The sequence below is a fragment of the Rutidosis leptorrhynchoides genome, chromosome 4 (genome assembly GCF_046630445.1).
Source record: "Rutidosis leptorrhynchoides isolate AG116_Rl617_1_P2 chromosome 4, CSIRO_AGI_Rlap_v1, whole genome shotgun sequence".
Classification (NCBI taxonomy): domain Eukaryota; kingdom Viridiplantae; phylum Streptophyta; class Magnoliopsida; order Asterales; family Asteraceae; genus Rutidosis; species Rutidosis leptorrhynchoides.
In genome coordinates this window covers 548,002,113-548,011,811 of record NC_092336.1, presented here as the reverse complement: position 1 = coordinate 548,011,811, position 9,699 = coordinate 548,002,113, and the positions used below count along the sequence as shown (strand labels likewise).

General features: G+C 30.5%; 1 protein-coding gene across 1 annotated transcript; it reads right to left on the bottom strand.

The window, feature by feature from the left end:
- Positions 1-252: 252 nt before the first annotated feature.
- LOC139839669 (DEAD-box ATP-dependent RNA helicase 3, chloroplastic-like) lies at positions 253-5,530 on the bottom strand. Its single transcript, XM_071829799.1, has 10 exons — positions 4,998-5,530; positions 4,102-4,238; positions 3,602-4,016; positions 3,423-3,521; positions 3,079-3,303; positions 2,606-2,983; positions 2,108-2,251; positions 1,935-2,030; positions 1,524-1,858; positions 253-676 (listed from the first exon to the last, which is right to left on the bottom strand). Exons 1-10 carry the CDS (start codon positions 5,427-5,429, stop codon positions 598-600), a joined length of 2,340 nt encoding a protein of 779 aa, XP_071685900.1. The 5' UTR covers positions 5,430-5,530; the 3' UTR covers positions 253-597.
- Between the last annotated feature and the right edge of the window lie 4,169 nt (positions 5,531-9,699).

Genomic DNA, 9,699 nt, shown 5'->3' with positions numbered 1-9,699 from the left:
AACTATTGATCAGAAATGTATGTCTATCATTTCTAATATGCTTAATCTCCTTTTTGCCACTCTATTGCTTATAAATTTGCTTATAAAGGGAACTCTAAATGTATATATTATTATTGCTGTTGTAGATTGTAAATTTAATGAAAACGGACCAGGTTTAGTTTGTTGCCAAGAGGAAATGGCAATTGAAATGGGTCTCAGTCCTAAGAAAACACTTTTCGTTGTGTTTCACAAGAAGTGTAATACTCCGTAACATTTATCAATTATAAGATGCTATTCATCAATTTTCGTTTAACAAACCCGTGTTACCACGGGTCCTTGAACTAGTTACAAAAGAAAAAGGCAATCCACTGTGATAACATTTGAGTAAAATAATGACATCAAAAATGCTGTTGAACTACTGTATTTGGTAAAGGTGCTGGCTACCTAAACTAGATAAAGACCTTACATTCAGCTTCTTGTAGCATCCAACATGTATGCCATTGTCATCTTTCGAAGCTTTTACCGAAGCCAGGTACAGCTGGCAGCCTCCAGACCTTCTTTAAACGGAGCAGCAATGGCTAAAACAGATGTATGAACGTGTAGGCGAACAAACAGAAACTAGTAATCTTGTTTCTTAGGGCATTCGGATGCCCTGTGGCCGGATCGTCCACAGTTGAAGCATGCACCATCAAAATTTCTGTTATTTCACAAAAATAATTCAAATGTAATATAAATATAAATATTTCATATAATATCAGAGTAGCACTTGATATTTTGTTTCTAAACAAGTTTCATTGTTTTGTATATTAAATCCCAGAAGCATGTATCAGAAATGAACCCAACTGTGGTCTGTGATCATGAAGATGTTCAAGATAATAACTCATAATTTATTATGTGTTCTTGTAAACTATATTCAATAAATGTTAAGATACAGTTCTACATTCATCAGTAGACGGTTTTGCTCACCGCGATCTATTTTATTGCTGACAGTTATTAATAAGCATGCTTTCGTTATATCTCGCACAGATAAAGCCTACTAAACATTTAAGTGTGTTTTATGACAAAAATTGACATTGACATCTGTATCATAAAATATAAACTATATTTATAACAAGGCTCGGATCAAGGAGGATTGATTTTCACAAACATTAGAGGCAATAAGTCTAACCCTTTTATTCAAGATATGTTTTTATCTCTAAAAGATAACACCGGTTAAAAATTAAAATTATGAAAAACTGCTAAGATAGTAAACATATCATATGGGTTGGAAGTTGCGAAAAAGTGTATCTTTAAATGCATATAACATCCTAAACCTTGTCCAAAAATTGGACAAACAATGAAATAATCTAGTTTAGTAATCATTTTTGATATAGTAACTAAACCCAACCCGACTCATACAAAAAATAAGCCATTTTTATCCGAACCAGGTTTTGACATGTTACCCAACCCACCTGACCGTCACATCTTACCACATATAGCAAAATAAAGTTCAAACGAAATATGTAAAACAGGAAATTAACCAAAAAAAAAAAAAAAATTATTACCTGTCCCTAGTCCGAGATGAAGAACCCGAACCGCTAGTCCCGAACGAGGGTGATCGTGAAGATCGTCTTTCACCAATTAGCCAATCACTTCCACCACCACCGATTCTAGAGCCGGAACTCGAACCCCCTCTGGACCAACTACTGCCGCCACTCCTACCGCCTCGCCTGTAATTATCCCCGCCATCATCTGAAGAAAATCGACTACCACCCCAACCACCACCACGTGACCCACTGGAACCTCCCCTTCTCGAACCTGCCCCCCTCGAACTTCTCTCCCTGTTAGAAAACCTACCATAAAAGTCACCCGCTGGACCATCATCTTGCAACATCGGCAACTGCAAATACCCACCCAATCGAAATCAGATATTACTGTTTACAGGTGGCGGCTTAGACAACAGGAGCAGGATTTACCTTTGTAACTTTTGTAACAGTATTGCCAGGTGGCATGTCCTTATCTAGAAGCTTCTTGGCAATCTCCTCAGGAAGATCAAAGACCGCTCCTTGGACCTGATAATAAGACAGATAAATGTCACTAAATAAAACTCCAGTGAAGATATTATTAGCTCACATGAACTAACACGTACCTGTTCATCTGCAATGATATGTATTTTTCCGAGTTCATCAGCAGCGGTTGCATAAACATCAGCCAAGAATCCAGTAACGGTTCTAGCTGACATGAACCCTCTTGATAAAGCCGGATCTCGAGTAAGTTGCAACGTAGTCCATCCCTGTAATTAAAGCATTCATGATTACTCACAGCAGATGAAAGAATAAGCTCAACAACAAATATGCAGCTACAGATACTTGTAGACACACTCTTTAAGTCCTAACTAGAGGGGCTAATTTCGACCCAACAACTAATAAATGGGTCAATCCAGTTTAGGCTTCATCTATAACAGGCCAACAGACAAAATCAAATGTAGTAGCTTAAAAGAAAATGGTCGCGGCTAAAAAGTAGTCAAATTTGTAATTTAAATTGCATAAAACCTCCTAAATCTTCATTTTAATCATAAAGATTACAACTTTTTATATGTTACAAATAAACCGAAGCACAAAAAAAGAGAAAAGTTAATGTAGTTCACCTGCTCGTGTGTAATAAGAGAACGGGATGATGGGGGCTTTGAGAACCCGCTCAGTTGTGCAAGGGCAGCAGCAAGGGCACTTGCCCCCTGTTCTTCGATCATTTTTTCAGCAGTTGGAGTGAAGAACGCCACCGATTCCTGATGAACACCTGCGAGTGTGGCTACAACCTGCTGAGCCGAAGACTCCAATACATCTTCTACAGATGGAGGGCCCACAAACTCAAATTTGCATCCTACATCACGTTCAAGAGATCGAATTGTTCTCCGTTGACTATTCGTGAACATCAAAATAGCTCTGCCTTCTTTTCCTGCACGTCCTGTTCTACCAGACCGGTGCACAAAAGTTTCCGCATCGTTTGGCAGTTCATAGTGGATCACCTACATGTTACAATATCATTCAAAAAAGTTCAGTGTTTATATTTGAACTTTAAAGGCAGATAAGAACATCCTAAAATACATATTGTGGGACCAACCAAATCGACATTGGGTATATCAAGTCCACGAGAAGCAACATCAGTAGCAACAAGCACGGTAAACTTCCCTTGTCTAAAACCATTCAATGTTCTTTCCCTTTGATGTTGAGATATATCACCGTGTAATGCTTCTGAAGTAATACTACTAGTCAATGCTAAAGAGACCTCATCTGCATCCCGTTTTGTCTGAGTGAAAACAATGGTCTTCCCGCCCTTTGCATATACCTATAACCATGAAAAACAATCATGATTGTTATGGCTGTCATAAATGTAAGCGTTCCTTTGACTAAATAGTCAACACTTTGCCTTCACATAGATAAAGATCTCTTAAATCAACTTCATACCGTGACAAGGTCAGCAAGTATTGTCCGCTTAGAAGTTGAGGTTGTAGGAATAGCATACAGCTTGATGCCCTCTGCTAGCTTTTCGTCTTGATCACCAACCTGTAAGTTTAACCAGACGTATATTTACGATTAAATTATAAAAGAAGTTATAATATAACTCACGAGCACAAGCAACTTACCAAATCAATCGTCAATGGATTGTTTAAATACTTCCTCGAAAGTTTCTTGACCCAACCCGGCATTGTTGCGGAAAAAAGCATACTCTGCCTCTCAGCTGGAAGCTTCTCTAAAATATGTTCGACATCTTCCTCAAAACCAACAGCAAGCATTTGATCAGCTTCATCAAGAACCAAGAACTGAACCTCACTCAATTTTAGGCTGTTACTTCCAATAAGATCAATAAGTCTTCCTGGTGTACCGACCACTACATCGACCCCACGCGATATTGCATTTTGTTGCGACGTATACGAGACACCACCATACACACAAACGGTGCTCAGATACGGGGCGGACTCTTTAATCTCGGTTTCTACTTGTCTAGCCAATTCCCTTGTAGGTGCAAGCACCAACATTCTAGGAAGCCGTTGCGCACACCTTAATTAAAAAGAGATGTATGTGTAAGAACCCAATAAATATAAGACATTTTCAGATTAAAGTTATAAACATCAAATTAGAGTACCTAGGAGATATTCTTTCTTCATCATCTTCGGTGAGTCTTTTAATGATGGGAATACCAAAAGCTAACGTCTTCCCTGTTCCAGTTTTGGCACGCGCAATAATATCTCTACCTTCTAGTGCAGGAACCAATACAGCTCTCTACATAATTGAAACAAAAACAAGTTAGCACTATCTATGACTTGAAATATTGTAAAGATAAGCATCCCGGTTAGATTAATACACATGTAACTTTTGTAAAATGAAACAACTTTTTCGATATGTGATGAAAGAATCTAGTTATGCCTCATTTCTCGCACTTCATATACCAACCAATGAATGTAAGTTTACAAATGTTGATTATAATATAAAACAAGTTACACTGCATCAGCAGATTTGGGACTGAACTTACTTTTTGGTTCGTTTTTACCAAAAACATACTTACAGAATCGTATAATTGTATAAAAATGAACTTAAAGTTTAAACCTTTTTAACCCTTGCACACACCCATACATCAATTCGAAACATACGGATTTACATAGAAGCAAAAGCACTAAAAATCAATATTCAATCTATTATTCACAATAATAAGAGTTTGGGTTATCGTCATATGCATTTCCCACACCTGGTATTACTGTTCAATGACTTCAGGTTCATAAATCTTGATCATATAACACAAAACATGCTTACAAACTACAATTAGTCATATAATTGCATAAAGTAATCAACTTGGGATAAAGCTTAAATCATTACACCTGCTGTATGCCTGTAAATACCTTCATACCACCTATACATCAAGTCTAAACACATTGATTATATACAAACTAATTATTGATATTAGCATTCCCAGAAAGTTATTATAATATATAAAATATAAAAACACATAAAAATAAAGGAAAATGAAAAAAATAAAAAGATTACTTGAATTGGAAAAAGTTTAGTAATTTCTCTTTTTTCAAGAGACTGAACCAATCTTTGAGGCAAACCCAATTTAGTAATAGCAAGTTCATCATCATCATCCTCATCACTATTTACACCATCACTTTCAGTAACTAACCCTTCTTCAGTTTCAGACCCACCATCATCATAATCTCTATCACTATCTTCATCAAACACACCCAAACCCTTAAAAGCCTTCTCACTTAATATCGAATTCGGCGTTGCGGTAGCTGATGTAACAAACCCGGACCCACCACCAGCAGCAGCATGTTTGATTCTAGCTACAGCTTTTGAAAAAGTGAAATTAGTAGAACGAGGAAGGTGTAAAGGGGTTCTGGTAATTTGGTCTACAGATGGTGGATTTTTGTGGTAGATTGAAGGAACAAGGCCTATGATTGAAGATGAGCAAGCCATGAAATGAGGGTTTTTGATGAAATTGAAGGGTGGTATTTTGGAGGGATAAGGTGAGAGGTTTATTGATTGTATGGCCTTTGTATGACTATCACCTTGTTGGCTATTCCTAAAACCTTAAGTATTTATACTTCCATTTTTAGGTATGTATTTCAATTTCATTTTTCTTTTTTTTTTCTTTTATAAAATGTAAAATGTGTATAGTTATTGTTATAATACTCACTAACTAATACTCCGTACTTTATTTAGAGAAATTTACCAAAATAGACTAATTATACCTCCCTCTTTCAGATTTAAACAATGACATACGTTTTTGTCCTTCACAAAATAGACGAGAAAATCGCGAATCGCTAACGTTAACTGCGAACATATTGTCTATTTTGTGAAAAAAAATATGTCTGATATGTTTGCGCAAAATTTCTATTTTACTAATTTATGTATTGTGTGGTATTGTTAATTAATAATTATCACTCTACTATTAACTATTAATTATTGTTAGATTAATTATTATTATTATTATTATTATTCCAATAAATATTAACTGTTATCACTATTATTATGTGAAAACATTGATAATAACTTCCAACTAATTTCTAAGAATATAAATTTATAATTATATCAATATTCTAACAATTCTTAAACTATTTCATCTAAACAATAAGTTCATACTAATTGTTTTACTTACATAGTGTTCTCATTGTCTAATAGGTTGAATTTAAATCCTTATTTATTTTGATTAGCTATAAGTTTGAATTCTGTAAAATTAAGAAAAGCTTGTGAGAATTTTTTATGATTAAAAATGTGGAAAAGTTTAGTTTAAATTGCTTTTGTTATATGATGATACACTTATTTTGTTAATATGGGCGTGAGTAGTTTAGAATATGTACGAATGGCATATGATTATTATGGTGTATAAAAAATATTGATATAGTTTTGTAAACATAGAAATATGGTATAATTAAATAATCATTACTTTAAAATTAAAATTTAATAGTTATATACATATAATTAAATAATCATTACTTTAAAATTGATGCATGTTAATGACAAGATAAAAATTATGTTTAGAGAAATTCATAAGAAAATGGTCGAATACATAATCAATAACTACGTTGTCAACTTGATTATCGCATTATGATAAAGGGCACTTTGTGACGACCCAGAAATTTCTGACCAAATTTAAACTTGATCTTTATAAGATTCTTACACGATAAGCAAATTCTATTAAATCGAGTTCCAAAATGTTTGAATTATTTTTCATAAATGCAATTGACCTTTGACCATTCCCGGCGATTCACGAACAATTGTGTATAACAAAAATGTAAATATATATACAGAAATAAAAAAAAAATAAGTATACATAAATATTTTGAATTAATACCTTTAGTCAATTAGGATTAAAAGTGTAAAATAATAAATAGAATAAGTAAGTTACTATAATATATATATATATATATATATATATATAGGATATTATTATCTATATACATATATACGTGACTGCTATCAATAATTATTATATTAAATATTCAATAAATGTCATCATGTAACATATGATATAATTATTAAATCTTACATAATTAATAAATTGTAATATTAATATATTAAATGCAATTACAAGTTTAATTATAGCTATTATATTACATTCATTATTATTATTAATATTAATATTGGTATTATTAATGTTATTAAAATTATAATACATTGGATTTATTATTGTTATCATCATTATTATAACTGGTAACAAAGTTATAGTGATTGTTATTATGATTAATATTAGTATTAATATTAGATATTAGTATTAATATTATTAGTATTCTATTAGTAGTAACAATTGTATTTTATTTATAACATTATCAATATTACTATGAACATTATCATTAATAATTATTATTATTATCAAGTATTATTATTATTTATTTGTTATTATTAGTAAAAATTATTATTAATATTATTAGTATTATTATTAAATCATTCAATTATTAACTATTAGAAATATTGATATTATTATCATTATTATAAGTTGTGTAGAACTATTATTAGTAATAATATACGTATATATATACAGATTATACTCAGATATATATATATATATATATATATATATATATATATATATATATATATATATATATATATATATATATACATATGTTAAATACATTTAGGTGTATAATAAAATACATATACAGATATATAATTATATATAATAGTATATACATATTAAGTTACAGTGGAATCCGTATTCTGTTTTGGATCGCCAATAACTATGTAGTTTGGATTCCTTTTGTTATCTGTCACTAAAACTGCATAGTAGGTGAGATTAAAGGTTCACAAATAACCAATTTCTGTTAAATCTCTGTCTGCTTTTTTATTTATTTTGTTTTCTTCCCTCTGGCCCGATTATAATGTCGACAGATTGCAAATCATAAAAGGAATCGATTTAGCTTGTGTTCAAAAAGAAAATTCATCCAACTTTCTATCACCAATATACAACTATAACTGCTACTAGTCTATTTCGGTTGAATCAAAAATAGATTTATTTATTTTATTTATTTTTACAGCTCGCTACCTCTGCTTGTTCCTATTTTTTTTTAAACTTCGAATTCGAATGAAATTCCAAAATGTGTAAATGCTGTTTTGTTAGAAATCTTCAAAGTAATCTTTCTGCAAAATCTTGTATTCCAATTCTTATTATCAAGCTTCAATTCTTGAGTCAAAGTTTATATTTAAAAAGTCAAACAATCTGTTCATGTTAAAATTCGAGCTCGTTTCGATGTTTTAAGTTTAATTGATGATGCAGATAGTTTCTAATAACGTTTTAGAATTTTTTTTCATTCAGGGATCGTGGTCCAAAACGTTCTAAAAGTTCGAATTTGATTCTGGGTTCAATAAGTGTTCTTCGTTTATGTTTCAGTAAATTTCTTGAATCCTTTCTGTCTTAATTAGTTTAAATACTTCTAAACCTTTACGCATCACTTGTAAATCCTAAAGTTTATTATGAAATACATTATGTGTTGAGTTTTATTCTCTGATCGAATGACTGGAATGAAGAAAAAGGAGGTAGAAAAGAAATAGGTTAAATAGTTTTAGGAATGGGTTAAAACAGATAAACAAGCCAGCCCAACTGGTGTAGGTGTGTGTCGGGTTTCAAGAGGTCTTAGGTTCGACCCCTGCTGGGGGCAGTTTCTTTTTGAAATTTCTTTTAAAGGTAGTTTATGACTTTTATTATTATTATTATTATTATTATTATTATTATTATTATTATTATTATTATTATTATTATTATTATTATTATTATTATTATTATCATGGATTATTATTATCACTGTTAATAATTATTATTATGATATAAGTTATTATTATTACTAATTATACGACTATTATCATCGCTAAAATAATTAATGTTATTAATACTATTGTTATTACTAAGTATTATTATAAGTATTACCAAAAACATAATTTTTACTATTTTAGTATTTTTATCAAAATTATGATTATGATAATTATCAATATGAAAATAATACAAATTATTATTATTTTTGTAAATATTAGTAATAGTACATTTTTACAAATAATAGAATTATTAATATTAACAAAAGCATTATTATTATTATCACGAGTATTATTATTATGTAATTACTAAAACCAATATCATAAATATCATTAATAGTAAAATTAATATTTATACAAGTATTATTGTTAATATCATTGTTATTATCATTGATAGAGTTATTATTAACATAATAATATTATTAATGTTATTATCATTATATTTTACTAATATTAACTTAGTATAATTTGAACTGCTGTTTTGATAAACAAATGAAATACATAAATATATATATTTAACACATATAACATAACATAATATGTTATTATATAAAAGGAATATATGAATTATAAATATATTATTAATATAAAAATAATATCATTAATAAGTTATTTATATAAACTTATTGAACTACGATTATGTGTATTAATATATATACACAAATGATATAGGTTCGTGAATCCGAGGCCAACCCTATACTTGTTCAGTGACGTCATATGTATTTTTACTACAAAATACAGTATTGTGAGTTTCATTTGCTCCATTTTTAAATGCTTTTGCAATATATATGTTTGGGACTAAGAATACAGGCGATGCTTTTATGAATGTTTTACGAAATAGACACAAGTAATCGAAACTACATTCTATGGTTGGATTATCGAACCGAATATGCCCCTTTTTAGCTTGGTAGCCTAAGAATTGGTGTTTATTATAATTGCC